The 18,323-nt window shown below is 41.2% G+C and overlaps 1 protein-coding gene across 2 annotated transcripts; it reads left to right on the top strand.

Moving 5' to 3' along the window:
* The first annotated feature begins 962 nt into the window (after positions 1-962).
* LOC134795681 (DDB1- and CUL4-associated factor 7) lies at positions 963-17,216 on the top strand. Of its 2 annotated transcripts, none has more exons than XM_063767623.1 (8): positions 963-1,152; positions 1,406-1,484; positions 1,755-1,857; positions 15,070-15,205; positions 15,388-15,638; positions 15,986-16,111; positions 16,214-16,395; positions 16,830-17,216. In XM_063767623.1, exons 2-8 carry the CDS (start codon positions 1,420-1,422, stop codon positions 17,026-17,028), a joined length of 1,062 nt encoding a protein of 353 aa, XP_063623693.1. In that variant the 5' UTR covers positions 963-1,152; positions 1,406-1,419; the 3' UTR covers positions 17,029-17,216. The 2 variants fall into 2 exon arrangements, with proteins under 2 accessions (XP_063623693.1, XP_063623685.1); XM_063767615.1 differs by having other exon boundaries at positions 966-1,152; positions 1,399-1,484; positions 16,830-17,215.
* The last annotated feature ends 1,107 nt before the right edge of the window (positions 17,217-18,323 follow it).

Raw genomic sequence — 18,323 nt, 5'->3', positions numbered from 1 at the left:
TAAGAGCTATGGGACATATTTTTGAGTATGATGAGTTCTCCTACAATGTACAATGAGGTCCTGAGAATACCAACACACACAGAGGCGCCACTAGTTGCTTTAGTGGGAATGCTGCCTTTGTCCTAAAACAATAGTTCGTTTTTTTTAGCATTAGAAATAAGGTAAACAATCTTGATGTGTCTTTTAATTGAAAAACACATTTTATAAATAAGTTACGGCAAATATGTAACAATTATGAATCTAATACGATCATTTATATTCTTCTGCTTTCATAAGTGATAGCTACTGATTTTTCATTTAAAAGATATGTCAAGATCGCTTACCTTCTTTGAAGTTCTTTCTAATGCTAAAAAAAACGAACATAGTACGTAGTACTTACCTACGCCTAAATTATATTGCTGGAGATTTGACACTATGACTATGACTCATGTAGTATAATTGCTTCGGCTTAGGCTTAGATTGCAATAACTAAGATTGCTTATACACAGCTAAACAATATATCTCTAAATATAATCAGAACTATGAAATGCAAATACGTAAAGTCCTCTAACAGGTCATGTTTTATTCAAACCCAATTGCCTACTTCATTCATGTATATGAACTAACCCTAGTACTTGATGCGATATTCGTGACGCGCGTATTTTTGTGAGCTCTAATAGTAACCTGAAATATACCCTGAAATATAACCTGATATATATGTTATTAACACGATATCAGTAATTTCACTTTAAATTCATGCGCCTGGCTGTCGTTATATTTCCGGTTCTTTGGTCCATAAACATCACAGACGAGCTTTCCCTTGTTTATGATTCGGAGACGCGTCTTTTTTTACCATAGCAACATTTTTAAATGTCAATTACGTCAAAATCGACTCCAAACAGCTACTTTCATTATTTTATGAGTTGTTTCCGTGCCGCTGACAATACATAACATTCCTTATTACAAAGATAGAAGGTATGTTTTATAACTGAAGCATTTATGAACAATATATAACGTAGAGTAGAATATAACCAAACAATGTGCAATTCTTGCAATCGCGTATGCATTATCGACAGATTTCAGGCAAATGCTTGTTTGTTTTTAATGTGAAAGAAATTGAAAATAATAACTAAGGAGGGTTTCCCGTGACTCATACACCGTACTTAGCAACTGGTAAGTAAACAATTTCCATTACTATAAACAATGCTAAACTGTTATATATAATACATTTGATTAATTATTTTTTACCGTATCTTAATGGTAACTCGTAATTTAAATAATATTTACGACGCAAGTTACTAACAGAATATATTAATAACAGTTAATAATACAAGTTGCAAGCCCATGTTCGTGTTAATTACCAAGAATTTGTGTGGTGCACATTTTTGAAGCCTACTGTTTTATTTATTTCATATTTAGCATCAAGACATCTATATCAAGATGTCGATGCCACACAGCAGTTCCAGTACGACAAGTTCTAGTACAAAACGCAAGGAGATTTACAAGTAAGTGGATCCACATAACCTAGTCAGTTTATTTCTGTTGACCTATATGTCCTAGATTGAAACCCATTTTACTTTCCAGAAAGTTATCAACCAAAATAATAAAAAAACAATGCCTGCCTACTTAGTCTAATTAGTCAATTTGGAAAATAATAGCATATTCTGAGAAATGCAATTGTTTCAACCTCAACTCAAGTCCATTTTCATATGACCCTACTTCATCCAATTATTAGAGGAGCACTAGATAGCTAAACTTAATATTTTTATTTACAGATATCAAGCACCATGGCCACTTTACTCCATGAACTGGTCAGTACGGCCAGACAAAAGATTCCGCTTAGCTTTAGGCAGCTTTGTGGAAGAATATAATAATAAGGTATGTAATGATGAAACAATGTGCTTAATATCCACATTTAAATAAATATGAAATACACCTCATAAACTGCATAGTGGCACATTTGTCTTAATTGGTGTTCCTTGGTCTATCCAGAAAATTATTTAACTTAGAGAAGGGCGAAACATGGAGTTTCTAGCCATTTGAAAACGCTTCAAAAACATACATTAGCAGCTACAGGCTACAGATGAACAGCTTCCCAGGCAATTCCTTCAGAATTGTCACCCTCAAACTAGCAGCAAATCCTCAGCCCATTAATCTGATTCAAGTTTATGCGCCTACCTCAAGTTTGTCGGAGGAAACCATCAGTCAGTTTTATAGTGACCTAGGAGAATTGTATCAAAGTATACCGAGTAAGGAGTTTACTTTAATTCTCGGGGATTTTAATGCGAAAATCGGCAACACATGACAGGATGACCACCTAAGAGAGGTTGTTGGGAAGTTTGGTCTCGGTTTGAGAAATGAGCGAGGTGAACGGTTGCTAGAGTTCTGCATCGAATATGGTCTAACAATTATGAATTCATATTTCGAGCAACATCCTCGGCGTCTCTACACCTGGCAGTCTCCTAAGGGTCACCGCAATCAAATTGACTACATTCTCGTAGGGAAGAGATGGAGGTCGTCTGTTCTGTCCACAAAAACTCGACCGGGAGCAGACTGTGGCAGTGACCACCAACTTCTAGCCGCTGTTTTTAGGGATCGGTTAAAAGTTGTAAAGACACAAAAAGCTGCGAGAGTTATTAAATTAACGAAGAGTGCAGAGCAGCCTTTTGAAGACCTCGTCACATCTCGACTACGCACTTTGGATACTGACCCCTTCGAATCTGCAAATACTACCTGGGAAAAGCTGAAAACAATGGTCCCGGACACGGCCAAACAATTCTCAAATGTTGCTGCCTCTAGAGCCGAGTGGATGAGTGATGTGACCTGGAACAGTCGAAGAGAGGAAAGCATTGAAGCTCAAAGGTATATCGACGCAGGAAGAAAGGAAAGAATATGCCCAACTTAACACTCGAGTTCAACGATACTGCAGAGAGGACAGGAACAAGTACATTGACTCTATCTGTGACGACGTAGAAAAACTTTCCAATGGAGCTCATACTAAGGACATGTTTCAGAAAGTTAAACTACTTGCCAAAGATTACAAACCTAAAACATGGTCTATAGGTGATGAAAATGGAATCCCTATACTGGAGAAGGAGAAGGTCCTGGAAAGATGGAGAGACTACTGCCAGAATCTCTACAGTACGAACGGTGAAGACGATCCGAATGGCAGGCTCGATTACTATGTTAAGGAGCCTGATATTTTGCTGAGTGAAGTAGCAAAATAACAGCAATAGCTAAACTCAAACTGAAGGCTTGTGGTGGAGATGGTCTTAGCGTTCAGAAGGTAACAAAATACTGTGCAACATCTGCCAAAAGGTATGGAGAACCGGTTGCTGGCCCGAAGATTAGATTGAATCTACTATTGTCCCCCTGCACAAGAAAGGATCCTCTCTCAAATGCGAAAACTACAGGACTATTTCTCTCATATCGCACGCCGGCAAAGTTCTCCTTTATATAATTAACAGGAGGCTCGAGCACTTTATTAAAAATCAAATCGCGAAGGAACAAGCTGGGTTTGTAAAGTGCAAAGGGACACGCGAGCAAATAATGAACATAAGGCAGCTCATAGAGAAATGCAGAGAATTTTGCGTACCGGTAACGCTCTGTTTTATCGATTACGCAAAGGCCTTCGACTGCATTAGCTGGTCTAAAATGTTCAAAGTTATGAAGGAAATGGGTATACCCGAACATCTAACTTTCCTTGTGCAGAACCTCTACTTGGATGGTAGCTCCAAAGTTCGAATGGATGACGCAGTGTCGATGCCCTTCAAGCCGGAGAGAGGAGTAAGGCAAGGATGTATACTGTCTCCGCAGCTGTTCAACCTTGTTGGAGAGCATATTATGCGCCGTGTACTCGATGGCTGGAGCGGAGGGATAAAGATTGGTGGCCGTGTAATCAACAACTTGCGTTTTGCCGATGACACGACCATCATTGCTTCCAGTGAGTCAGAACTCTCCGAATTGTTGCACAGGGTAGAGGAAATTAGCGCAGAGTACGGGCTTCTCATCAACCGGAGTAAGACCAAACTGATGTTTGTGGACAGAGCAGGTAAAATGCAAAGGACCCACGAATGCCAGACCTGGATATAGTACAGGAATTCGTCTACTTGGGTTCACTGATCTGCAGCGACGGGGACTGTGATAGAGAAGTTGTGAGGCGTGGACAAATAGCCAAATCTGCAGTTAAGCGACTAGAGAAAATATGGAAAAACCGTAACATCAAACGCGGCTCAAAAGCACGACTCATGCGCACACTGGTTTTTTCCATATTTCTCTATGGTTCAGAAACTTGGACTTTAAAAGCTCGGACCAAAGAATAGATGCGTTTGAAATGTGGTGTTGGCGCAAAATGTTAGGCATATCCTGGACAGCGCGTCGCACTAATGTGTCTATTCTGCAGGAGCTCAAGATCCAGACTCGTCTTTCTGCTATTTGCCGTGGGAGAATGCTTGGCTTTTTTGGGCACTTGGCCCGGCGTGAGCCTGATAGCCTGGAAAAGGCTCTGCTAGTTGGGCCTGTTTAAGGTCATCGAAAACAGGGAGGGATACCCACACGCTGGTTCAACGCCATTCAAGAGGTTACACGCGAGGGGTTCCAGGGTTCCTTAAGGAAGGCAATGAATCGGCCAGGATGGAGAGCACTACAGCACAGAGCGACTTATGGTGGTCACGACCCTCAGACATGAGGATTCGACTAGGAAGAAGAATATATTTATAATATATTTTAATGAAAACCTGGAAGAAAGTACTTGAAAAGTTTTAGAGGAGTTTACATTTTACAGTGTAGCAACAAGACAATCATAATAAAAAGTACATATTTGCCGAATATGTATGCGGAATACCGAATATTCGGCCCATGGTATAATAATATACTCCACCTGGTACTCTATTCCGAGATTCGCGTATGACCTAACTGACACGGGCCTACGTCATCATGCTGTTTACAGGTTCTCAAACTTTAAAATGTGGGAGAATTTTAACCAACGGTGAAAATTATTTTAACGGCATTAATTTTAAGTTATTCATGTAGAAACATAGTAAAATAAAACAAATCTAATGTATTAAATTAAACTTTATTTATCTATACAAGACAAACGTTTGAAAAACTAATTCACAGTTACACATTAATTACCAAGCTTACGACGTGAAAAGTTTGGAAAACACTGCGACTGCTGACACTGAGCGAGAAGGAAATAACAATTAACACGCGTTCGACAAGGATGACGGTCAGGGCATGAAGTTATCTAGATCCGAATTGTCAAATGTGACAGCGCTATCCTGTGTTGCCAGTAATGTAAACAGAATTACCCGAACGTCTGAAATTTCTTTCGTGAATCGGAATATATTGCTAACGAATAATTAAAAATGACGTGTTATTGTAAAATTTAAGATAAAATACATATATGACGGAGGCACGGGCGACGGCAGTGGGCATAGTACCTCAATGTATTACTTCACAGCTAAATCAGTATGCTACCTTTGCTACCAGTGCATGAAATAAACATTCGAACTCGTTAACCATACTAGTGCCTACTAAAATATCTAGGCGTTATTGGGATGTATTTGGATTGCACTCAAATAAAAGGATCGCATAAAATCGTTCAAGTCTTTATTCAAGTCAAGCTAGGCCGGCTCCAACCGTACACCTCTGACCCGAGAAGATTTAGCCCTATTTGGGACCGGCAACAAACTCGGCGGGACACGTCTTTTCAAAACAACACTTCTTCTCTTTATTTTACAAAGGTATGGTTCTAATCACACGTAAGAAATCAAAATAACACTTGGAATAAAACACTTAGCTAAATGGTTAAAGAACGTTGGATTCTATAAGCTATCAGAATAATCCTTCAGGTATAAGCCTTCAGGAACGTGGCGAGTTAGGCACGAGGTTGGCTAACGAGTACGTCCGACTTCTAGCGCGGTCCGATCAAGACTGCCCACCAGCGGAGAAGCCTCGCTGCCCCAGTCCTCCCGCCTCAACGTCAAGTTGGTCAACCTGCTTGACCAGTCTACCAACATAACGACAAAAATGCCAACCTTCGTGCCTACCTTCACCCAAGAGAACCCTCTTGACGTTCCAAAGCCTTCTACCTGTCATCTTAGTTCAACAACACGCCAATAGATGGCGTTACTCTCTACGTTATCGATTTCGTTACAACTTCCAAACAGCAAACATTGCTAGTAGCCAAACATTGCTAATCAATTGTATACAGGCGTCTAAAACTATGAACTGTCACGCTGCAATACGTCCTTCTGGAGTCACGCCCCGACACGGCCGTCCTGCGGTTCACACGTCCCCGTGTGAGCGAGCCGTATCTGAAAAGGAAAATAAATTTGCAACAGTAATTGCTTTAAAGCTCGGTCAACCTGACCATGTGAATAATAATAAAGAGTTGACCATGTCACAAGGTATTGGCTTTATTTTATGACGGTAATGTACCAAAAGTATTCGCATTAAGATAACCGACAACAGATAGTTCATTAACCTTAAAGTCCTTAAACATGATACAAAATTACAAGTCTATTTTCTCTCAAACTCTTTGCTTAACTGACCGATAATCCTGGGCAATACTCCAGGGTGACCGAACCACATGGACAACCCCGGAAGACGACCGACATTCCTGGACAATCCTGGGGTAACCGACAGCTACCTTGCCTTAGCTAGGTAACTCCGAGGACAACCCCAGGACGACCGACTTTCCTGGACAATCCTCAAGAACGACCGAAATCCATGGACAGTTCCTGAGGATGACCGACATTCCTGGACAATCCCTAAGGGTGACCGAACTCCATGGACAACCCCTGAAGACGACCGATATTCCTGGACAATCCTCCAGGGCGACCGAACCACATGGACAACCCCGGAAGACGACCGACATTCCTGGACAATCCTGGGGTAACCGACAGCCACCTTGCCTTAACCAGGTAACTCCGAGGATAACCCCAGGACGACCGACTTTCCTGGACAATCCTCAAGAACGACGGAAATCCATGGACAGTTCCTGAGGATGACCGATATTCCTGATCAATTCTCAAGGGCGACCGAAATCCATGGACAGCCCCTAAGAAAGACCAACACACATGAACAATCCTCAAGGACGACCGAACCTCCCGGTCAGCCCCTGAGCACAACAACAACCACAGAAACTCGCTCAAGAGTTCCAAACAGAAGCAAAACATCTCAAAATAATCCCAACGAAATGTGAACTGCTCACCAGATCAATAAAATATGATGCACGCGTCCAAGACAAAGGTGGTGGTGGTGAAGTCCAACCCAAGCACGACGGCTGATGCTTTCCGCCTTGCAGTTGGCGTTGCTGCAGCAGATGGCGAGATGCACGATGTGGTTTATCGTAGCTGGCTGATACTGAAATCATCATTTGCACGGTATCAGTTCCATCGTGTAAGTAGATTAAAATTCAAGGATTACGAGCGTGCTCTAGAAGAGGATACTAAAACATGTTATCAATGGATACAGGACTTAATTCTTTTATTTCAAATTAAAAGTTAAACTTCATTGAGTGTGTTTTGTTTTACTCTATTTATAAACACGTGTTCCAAAAGTTAATAAAACTCTTAAAAAAAAATAACACGAAAAGTGACAGCTAATTAGTTTAGCAATTACACTCAAAATAAAAATCACTAATAAACAATTAGAACGAAACCTGTCCTTTTATTTCCAAATCTCCAGCACAGAAGATACTGCACAGCTGCTTCTGTGTCAGGGGCGTAATGGTGTCTGCAAGTTCGCTCGGCTCTGGCTGCAGGACACTGTAACATCAATTTTCATATGCGTAGCTCATGTTTCCATAGTATGCACGATTTGTGATCTATCACGGCATTACGGGCAATAATTTTATTGCACTCTGGGTGCTAGAGGATACCGAGGTTCTTACCAATCTTAGGCAGGGATGCGTTGAGGGCGGAGAAATGAAAGTCGTGTCCTCCAAATTTATGCAGCTTTATATTTTATATATAAAGCATACAAAATCTTTCGTCAGTTGATAAATAAATATGTTGATGATTATTTAGATAACTTAGGATAGGATATGTATATCTAAGAGGACGACACAAATTACTTAAATAAGATGGCTTCTAGATCAGAGCAGAAATCGGAATGAACGAGTACATATGTGTGTGACAGCTAGCCATAGATAAATAATTCACCAAAGAGTATTAAGCTGTGTACATATTAAGACGTTTTTGTAAGGCATAATCTTCAATACTTCCCCTTGACTTCAAAAACTTAATATGAAAAGGTTACAACTATGCTCTATATTACATCATTTTTAACCATTACACGACATTAAACATAAGTTGCAAACATATCACAGTCCTTATCCTTATTACATGCCTATTACAAAACATATTCATAACAAGTAGCAAAACATATTTATCACATCCCTATTACATGCCTATCACAGTTCATAACATGCCTACAAAAATATTACATACATTACAGTTCAATATCACAGTTAGTATCCAAAATGCAACAGTACCTACTAGCAAAAACAAAAAAAAAATTAACAAGGCCTAACACATAAATGATGCCTAAACATACAATGTTGTTTTGAATTTAAACACTTTGTTAGTACATCTGCAATCATTTTCTCTGTACATAGATATTTAACAGTCATAAAACCTTTCTGAACTAAATCCTTAATAAAATGATAGCGCACATCAATGTGTTTTGTTCTTTTGTGACTAATATCTTTATTTTCAATAATTCTGTGAGCACTCTGATTATCGTTATACACAATGATATGCACCTTTACATCTGGTAATAATTCAGTTAAAAGTTGCTTTACAAAACAGAGATCTTTGGATACATCAGCTATAGACATGTATTCACTTTCAGTTGAGCTAAGGGAAAGTGTTGCTTCCTAGATTCCCAATTAATTACATTCGATCCAAGTTTAATTACAAACCCTGTATATGATTTCCTATCGTAACAATCATTGGCCCAATCGGCGTCGGTATATGCATTTAATACCAATTGATCACTTTTTACATAATGTAAACCGTAATTAATTGTGCCAGCCAGATACCTAAGCAAACGTTTAGCAGCTAACCAATGCGTTTTTCCAAAGCAGTTATTAAACTGACTCAGTTGGCTACAGGTAAATGCAATGTCAGGACGAGTACAAACAGACAGGTACATGAGGGAGCCTATCAACTCTCTATACTTGTATTGCTCGTCCTGCAAGGTGACATTTTCTTTCAGTAACTTATTATTGAGAACCATAGGAGTGGACACTGGCTTACAATCTAACATGTTAAATCTTTTTAAAATATTTTTGATGTAAACAGACTGATCTAAAGTCAGTGTTCCAATTTTCCTATCCCGAGTAACACGGATGCCAAGATAATTCTGAATTGGACCCAGATTTTTAATATCAAATTCTGATTCTAATAACTCCAATAATTTATTTTTACATTGGCTATCCTTGGGGTAAAATAAATAACAGTCATCTACATAGAGAGCAATAATTATAAAATCATTCTGTGTCTTCATGGTATATACACAAGGTTCACTTTTGCATTGCATAAAACCATTATCACTTAAGACCTTGTGTATACGCGCATTCCACATACGGCTAGACTGTTTTAGTCCATAAATACTCTTTTGCAAGAGACAAACCTTATCATTATTTGAACTAAAACCTTCTGGCTGCTCCATGTAAATAACCTCATCTAAATTGCCATTCAAAAATGCTGTGGTTACGTCTACGTGATCAATATTGAGATCAAGCTCATTTGCCAGGCTAAACAATATCCTAATTGTCGAGTGGCGAACGACTGGGCTGTAAGTATCATGAAAATCTATACCTTCTTTTTGAGTGAAACCTCTCGCTACCAAGCGAGCTTTATAACGAACAAAATTACCAGCCGCGTCGTTCTTCACTTTATAAACCCATTTGCACTTGACAATATTGGTATTTTTCGGCCTGTCAACCAACTTCCACACTTTATTTGACATTAAAGAGTCATACTCATCTTTCATAGCCTTGTGCCACTCAGTGGCATTAGGACTAGACATGGCCTCTTTAAATGAAGTTGGTTCCGAATCAGTAGTGGCCGTTAGCGACCAATCCGTATCACAATACCTTTTAGGGAGTACAGACCGAGTACTACGCACAGGACGCCCTGCAGATGTCGACGGCGGGGCAGGTGTCTGCGTCACAGCTTCCCCTGGAGCAGAGCCCGCGCCCGGTGACCTGTCCGCCTCACCAGCGGGACTGTCAGCGAGAGAGTCATCCTCGCTCACCGTGCAGTAGTTTTCGTCTCCCGAACCTGGAAATGTTAACGAATAATCATGTTCATTTTGTATATAACTGAAATCGTTACTATCATTCACGACATCATTCTCATTCATGGTACTGTCATTCCCATCAGAATGGTTAACCTTGGCAATATCGCTTTTGCCCCTAGTGTTACTCTCATTCACACAAACATCCCCAACATTACTCTCATTCATGTTGGCGACATCAGGATCAGCACTCGCACCAGTGCTGCCTGTGTCTGACACAGTACTATCATTCCTGTTCCCTAAAGCTGTCACAGTACTCTCATTCCTGCTACATATATCTGTGCTACTCTCATTCACACTATTATGAATATCATTATCTGTAAAATTAAATTCATTATGAAATTCAAAATTAAAATTGTTATTATTGTCATCCCGATTAAAATTGTAAAATCTGTGCTCTAAGAATTCAACATCCCTGGATATAATAACCTTACTAGGGTCATCACAGTCAGCCAATCTGTAGCCCTTAGAGGTTTCTGAATATCCAACAAACACATAGGGCTTACACTTTGCATCCAGCTTCTTTCGCTTTACATCCTGTACCTTAGCATATGCCATGCATCCAAAAACGCGCAGGTGACTGAGGTCCAGCTTCGACCCAGTCCACACCTCCTCCGGAATCCTGCCATCCAAGGCTGCTGTGGGAGACCTGTTTTTAAGGTATATGGCAGTTGTCACTGCCTCTCCCCAGAAGCGGCGGTCCAGACCTGAATGCTGTAGCATGCACCTAGTTTTATTCATTAAACTGCGGTTAAGGCGTTCTGCCACCGCATTTTGCTGAGGACAATATGGTACAGTAGTTTGATGCACAATCCCTTTACTTTTAAAAAACATTGAAAGCTTAGTGTTTATGAATTCTTTACCATTATCAGATCTAACACAACGTACAGGTAAGCCTCGCTGCCTCTCTACCATGGTTACAAACTCTATGAAACGGTCACTCACCTCTGATTTTCTCTTCAAAAGGAACCCGAAGGACTTTCTTGAGTAGTGATCCGTGATTGTCAGGAGATATCTCGCGCCACCCAAGCTGACGGGGAGCGGACCACACACATCAGTGTGGATTAGGGCTAGGGGCTGGTCAACAGTTGTGCTGGAGGCCTTGGGAAATGGTTTGGAAGGCAGCTTGCCCTCCAAACAAGGCACGCACTTGTCAGCCTGCTGATTCTGTAATTTAAAAAGGTTAGGCACCCTATCCCTAATACTATTTAGATCTTTAGTGTTGATATGTCCTAATCGATAGTGCAAAAGCTCCTCATCAGTTACTGTGGAGCTCAAGGCTTCTTGCCTCTGCAAGGACCTTGAACTCTCCCATTTGCGCGAATCACTATCCCTAAACAACCAATAAGTACCATTTACTAACTCAGCTGCTGCTATACGTTTACCATTGAGATCTATATCACAGCCATCTTTATGAAATGTCACAACATGATCATTTTTAATTAATTCACTTACTGAAATTAAATTATTTAAGCAATCCGGCACGTACATTACATTTTTTAACAGTAATTTTTCATCTACAAGGACATCACCTTTTCCAAAACATTTCATTTTATGTTTACTAGCCGCTATAATATAACTAGTACCTGGTTTGAAGCTAATAAAGTAGTCCTTTTTGTTAAAAATGTTCACTGACGCGCCTGAATCTACACACATCACATCGCTGGGAACGACCGCCAGAGCCGTTGCAGAAAGAGCCTGCTCCACAAACATCGGAGAGCCCCTCCGTTCTCGTTTCCTCTTAAAGCAATTCTTCTTCATATGACCCGGTTTCTTGCAATAATGACACCTGGATTGCGTCCTTTTCATTGATGCAAGTGCAGTTCCCTCATCCGACGAAGACCTCCTGGACTCCTCCTGCAGAAGCCTAGCACGCACCACTTCACTGGTCAGCGTACTCGTCAAGTTCATGGTCTCCAGGTTGGACACGAGGGAATCATACTCTGAAGAAAGCCCGCTGAGCAGTATTTCCGCAACCTCCTTGTCTTCAATAGTCTTGCCGATGTCAGCCAATTGTTGGACTAGCGTAGTTGTGGCTTCAATGTACTCTGACATAGTGGAGAACGTACCGTAATCGATCCGATGAAGTTGTCGTAGGAGTAAAACTCGACGAACCAAGCCGGAGTCTTCGAATACGTCCGCTAAGCATTTCCAAGCGTCTTTGGCAGTCTTGGCATTTCTCACATATTGGTACATACACGGCTTGATATAGAGGCAGATTCGGGCAAGCGCGCGCTGGTCACGAGCGTCGCCTGCTGTCGGCCCGTTTTCCACAATTTCCCATAATCCGTCATGCATGAGCGCCATGCGGACGGCGAACTTCCATGAGAAATAGTTCTGGGGGCCGGCCAAACGTTCAATCTGCGCCCCGGAGACAGGAGTCACGTTGCACGTGTTGGTCTCGGACATAGTGTGTAGGTTATGTTGTGACTTACTGATTTGTGTCTTCTCTTCTCCGCCTTGCCTTCCTCTTTCTCGGCCTTTTTGCTGGGACCGTATAACCTATTGCACTCTGGGTGCTAGAGGATACCGAGGTTCTTACCAATCTTAGGCAGGGATGCGTTGAGGGCGGAGAAATGAAAGTCGTGTCCTCCAAATTTATGCAGCTTTATATTTTATATATAAAGCATACAAAATCTTTCGTCAGTTGATAAATAAATATGTTGATGATTATTTAGATAACTTAGGATAGGATATGTATATCTAAGAGGACGACACAAATTACTTAAATAAGATGGCTTCTAGATCAGAGCAGAAATCGGAATGAACGAGTACATATGTGTGTGACAGCTAGCCATAGATAAATAATTCACCAAAGAGTATTAAGCTGTGTACATATTAAGACGTTTTTGTAAGGCATAATCTTCAATAAATTTGTCGCAATTTTATTAATTACTAAACGTAAAGATTACATAATCCTATGCATTGGCAAATCAGCAGGATCAATTTCTAACGGTACATTGTATTTTTATGAAAAAATTTTTTTTTGAGGGTAGATGCACAAGTGAGCGATGAAATAATATCACGTCGCGACAGCCAATATCTGGTTTTAATTAACAATATGGATTTCACATCAAAATAACTTAAGATCGCTTCGATTTAAATTGATTTTAAAAATTAATTGTATTTTCATGAAAAATCAATTATTGAGGGTAGATTCACAAGTGAGCGATGAAATAATATCACGTCGTGATGGTTAATACTTGGTTTTAATTAACAGTATGGATTTCAAATCAAAATAACTCAAGATCGCTTCGATTTAAATGGATTACAAAAATTAATTACAAAGAAACGTAACGATCCCAGAGATGACGTCACGTAACAACCGTTATGCTAGACTGCCTCAATCATAATTCACAATTTCACAATAATTCTCACCAAATAACATAATGAATTGCACTCACCTTTCAATGAAGGTTAGACACGTGAGCTTACCATTACCACGTGTCCAGATTATAGCATGTAGGTCCCCGAAACAAACCGGAAATACACCGCACTCCCAGCGCGTGGCTGTGTAAGCAATACACGAGACACGGAATCCCAACTTCTGATGACGGAGGCACGGGCGACGGCAGTGGGCATAGTACCTCAATGTATTACTTCACAGCTAAATCAGTATGCTACCTTTGCTACCAGTGCATGAAATAAACATTCGAACTCGTTAACCATACTAGTGCCTACTAAAATATCTAGGCGTTATTGGGATGTATTTGGATTGCACTCAAATAAAAGGATCGCATAAAATCGTTCAAGTCTTTATTCAAGTCAAGCTAGGCCGGCTCCAACCGTACACCTCTGACCCGAGAAGATTTAGCCCTATTTGGGACCGGCAACAAACTCGGCGGGACACGTCTTTTCAAAACAACACTTCTTCTCTTTATTTTACAAAGGTATGGTTCTAATCACACGTAAGAAATCAAAATAACACTTGGAATAAAACACTTAGCTAAATGGTTAAAGAACGTTGGATTCTATAAGCTATCAGAATAATCCTTCAGGTATAAGCCTTCAGGAACGTGGCGAGTTAGGCACGAGGTTGGCTAACGAGTACGTCCGACTTCTAGCGCGGTCCGATCAAGACTGCCCACCAGCGGAGAAGCCTCGCTGCCCCAGTCCTCCCGCCTCAACGTCAAGTTGGTCAACCTGCTTGACCAGTCTACCAACATAACGACAAAAATGCCAACCTTCGTGCCTACCTTCACCCAAGAGAACCCTCTTGACGTTCCAAAGCCTTCTACCTGTCATCTTAGTTCAACAACACGCCAATAGATGGCGTTACTCTCTACGTTATCGATTTCGTTACAACTTCCAAACAGCAAACATTGCTAGTAGCCAAACATTGCTAATCAATTGTATACAGGCGTCTAAAACTATGAACTGTCACGCTGCAATACGTCCTTCTGGAGTCACGCCCCGACATATAAATGAAAATTATAAAATTATAAAGAAATATTTTAACTTATTAACCATAGGTATAATGTACCCATGCAACATGTTATGTTGAAATAAAGTGGCAATGTTATTGTGACGTAGGCCCGTGTCACTCTGGGAATAGAAGACCATGTTTTATTAGACCATGATTCGGCCCATCTCTAATTTAACTTATTAACCTTTATTAATTTCTTGTTATTGATGTGTGCCATTTTCAACCAAATATTAATTTGTTTTTGGTTGTCAATGCCCTAAAGATGCAATTGAAAATCACTGCCATTGACAACTAACAATGAAATACAGCTTGCCTGAACACTTCACATTTGTGAACCAGCTCTACTATTTCAGGTGCAAATCATATCACTTGATGAGGAGACAAGTGAGTTTGGTCCGAAATCGACGTTTGACCATCCATACCCCACCACCAAGATCATGTGGATCCCAGACAGCAAGGGGCAATACCCAGACCTTCTGGCTACCAGTGGTAAGGACAATTATGTATCTGCATTTATGATTTTGGTCTATCAGCAACCGAAGAAGCTTTTTAGTGTCTTTCTCTGTTTATAATACTTGTTTACTAGATATCTATTTAAAAATGCTCTATCTAGTAACAATTTTTAGTTCCTATGCCAAGAAAGTTATTACAAAAATTATGTATTATTCTAGGCGACTATCTCAGAATATGGCGCGCAGGAGAACCCTACACTCTCTTTGAGTGTGTCCTGAATAACAACAAGAACTCTGATTTCTGCGCCCCACTCACCTCCTTTGATTGGAATGAGGTTGATCCAAACCTCATTGGGACGAGCAGCATTGACACCACATGCACTATATGGGGGCTGGAGACGGGACAAGTGCTGGGAAGAGTTAATGAGGTGTCGGGGCATGTGAAGACGCAGTTGATAGCTCATGACAAGGTATGTGCAGTGTCCAATACATATTTGAGGTCTTTGATTTGTTAGCCTAAGATGACCTCTTTATTGCCCTCTCTCTTTTATTATTATTGTTACATTTTGATTTATGTATTGATTTATTTTATGAAAAGAATATAAAGCCAAAATAATTTAATTCGTTAATCTTCTATGGGGTACTCGTTCTATGATCCAATGTCAGTTTCAGTATGTGTTTAAATAGATAATGTTGCCTTTATCTATTTAATTTTGGACACCAAGGCTGACTTTGGCTCGGCATTTTTCGAACTGACCCCAGCAGTACTTTTCGCCTAGTGTAGAGCCGGCTAATAATAAATGTTATACCGTTTCAGGAAGTGTACGACATCGCGTTCAGCCGCGCGGGCGGCGGGCGCGACATGTTCGCGTCGGTGGGCGCCGACGGCTCCGTGCGCATGTTCGACCTGCGCCACCTAGAGCACTCCACCATCATATACGAGGTAACATTCATAAATTTTACGGTTTGGGTACAATTTACAAATATGTATATCAAAATACAAATTAGCCAACAGCTGTTGTTTAATTGACTATTGTTGTCCCAGGACCCGCAGCACACGCCGCTGCTGCGGCTGGCGTGGAACAAGCAGGACCCGAACTACCTAGCCACGGTGGCCATGGACGCGTGCGAGGTGATCATCCTGGACGTGCGCGTGCCCTGCACGCCCGTGGCGCGCCTCAACAACCACCGCGCCTGCGTCAACGGCATTGCGTGGGCGCCGCACAGGTGTGTATCCTTTTAGTGAACTGTTTATTTTACACATACTTTTTAAGAACGGTAAGTCATGTAGAGTAGTTATCTCCGCTTAGGGTCGACGCACATATTAGGTTTTCGCAACATGTTCCAGGATATTTGCGATATGAAGGAAAGAGAAACAACAATAACATTGGACTTATATCGACAGAGATATTGACCGTGATTACGTCGAAATATCGGGAGCTCGAAAATCATACAAAAGGTAATCACGGTCAATATAAGACTAGTGAAACTAACCATGAATCATTCAAAACAATAACATTGGGGACTACATTTGTTTCTAGCAACAAAGGTAAAATGCCAATTGTTCCCGAAAAAATGTTCCACACAGCAGGCTCGACCTAAATTGGAATGCACCGCGACAAGAATGTCCCTAACCTGGCTAACATCAAGTGTTGTTGTAGCTCATGCCACATCTGCACGGCGGGCGACGACCACCAGGCGCTGATCTGGGACATCCAGCAGATGCCGCGCGCCATCGAGGACCCCATCCTCGCCTACACGGCGGCCGAGGGCGAGGTCAACCAGATCCAGTGGGGCGCCACACAGCCGGACTGGATCGCCATCTGCTACAACCGCCACGCTGAGATACTCCGCGTCTAGATCACCACTTCGCCATTGGTTTCGGGCAAAATGGAAGACCACCTCTAATGATATCATTTCATTAGCGTTGCTGTATTAACGCTAATTCTGAGGGTGCTTTGGGTCATAATACATTATTCGTTATGTCCGCCACTGTAGCGGCAATGGACCGTGTAAGTTCACATTGATACGCAAAGTGCATTGTCATCGCTCATACGGCTCGGCCACAACATTGCGCGACTTGCGACGGCGGCGGCGACAACCATAGGTGGGAACGAAAGGTCCGATCGCTGTGTCTCGCTCTTATATAGGCTTGTCGCCGCCGCCGTCGCAAGTCGCGCAATGTCGTGGCCGAGCCGTTAGTTCTACCACCACGAACTTCGATAAGGAACGATTTTAGCTGGTCTCTTATGAGCTTAATCTTTATCCCTTCTTGGGTCAAGTCCCAAGAGTGACAACAAGGCCAGCAGAATGTGCGACTTGTAGAGTAAGGCTCCGGACGTGTTTCATGTGAATGCATTCGAAAGCAATGGTAATGCGTGTAAGTACCTACTTTGTGTAGAATTTTCATATAAAATGTGGGTACAATATCTGATTGCTCTCGAATGTGTGCTCACATTAGTAGGCATAAGCTCATTTATAGTGCAATCTTCTAATTTTATTATTGTTCCTGAGGGTTTACCGCGAAAAACGAAAAGGGTGATTTCTTTATCTGCCTCTCTATCAGAGTATGCAAGAGCGATAGAGAGGCGAATAGCGAAATTTAGATTTTCGTTTTTCGCGGTAGACCCCCTGTTTCTGAGGTTCATCATCATCATTCCTGTTTACTTCCTTGTTGTATATTAATCATGATGATTGTATAATTATTTTATATCATTAACGGCACGACAAAGCAAGGACAAAATTGTGTTTCGTCTATTTGTAAAACTTACGGATGTTAGAATAGTTTTGTATACGTATACAATACCAAAGATTCTTGAATCTTTGGTATTTATACTTGAAATGTGGAATAGAATTTGTTTGGGAGGTTAGCGATTCAGGAGGTCTCAGGAGCAGCAGACGGGGCTCTTCAATGACTTCTTCTTATTTTTGATTTTACAAAATTGTTTTATTGTATATTAAATTAAATGAATATTATACAACTTTGATAGTATGGCGACTTTATATAAAACTTGGCAAAAATCGCGAGAGCGGCTTGTGTGCCTTGCCGTGTAAGATGGTAAAGTGGTAGAGGCTGTCGCCGCGCCCCCGCGCGGCCGTGCTTGGAAACTCCGCCTCTTCTTGGGATGCCCGCTAGATGTCGTTAGGCTCGCGAA

The sequence above is a fragment of the Cydia splendana genome, chromosome 1, assembly GCF_910591565.1.
Source record: "Cydia splendana chromosome 1, ilCydSple1.2, whole genome shotgun sequence".
NCBI classification, from domain to species: Eukaryota; Metazoa; Arthropoda; class Insecta; order Lepidoptera; family Tortricidae; genus Cydia; species Cydia splendana.
The sequence above is the reverse complement of the archived record's forward strand: the minus strand, read 5'-3'. Positions and strand labels throughout refer to the sequence as shown.

What these genes read in the sequence shown, in the direction of transcription:
- LOC134795681 (XM_063767623.1), top strand. Translation starts at nt 1,420, where the DNA reads ATGTCGATGCCACACAGCAGTTCCAGTACGACAAGTTCTAGTACAAAA. An exon ending in AGACCTTCTGGCTACCAGTG is followed by an intron (nt 15,206 to 15,387) that starts GTAAGGACAATT and finishes GTATTATTCTAG; the next exon opens with GCGACTATCTCAGAATATGG. An exon ending in AGTTGATAGCTCATGACAAG is followed by an intron (nt 15,639 to 15,985) that starts GTATGTGCAGTG and finishes ATACCGTTTCAG; the next exon opens with GAAGTGTACGACATCGCGTT.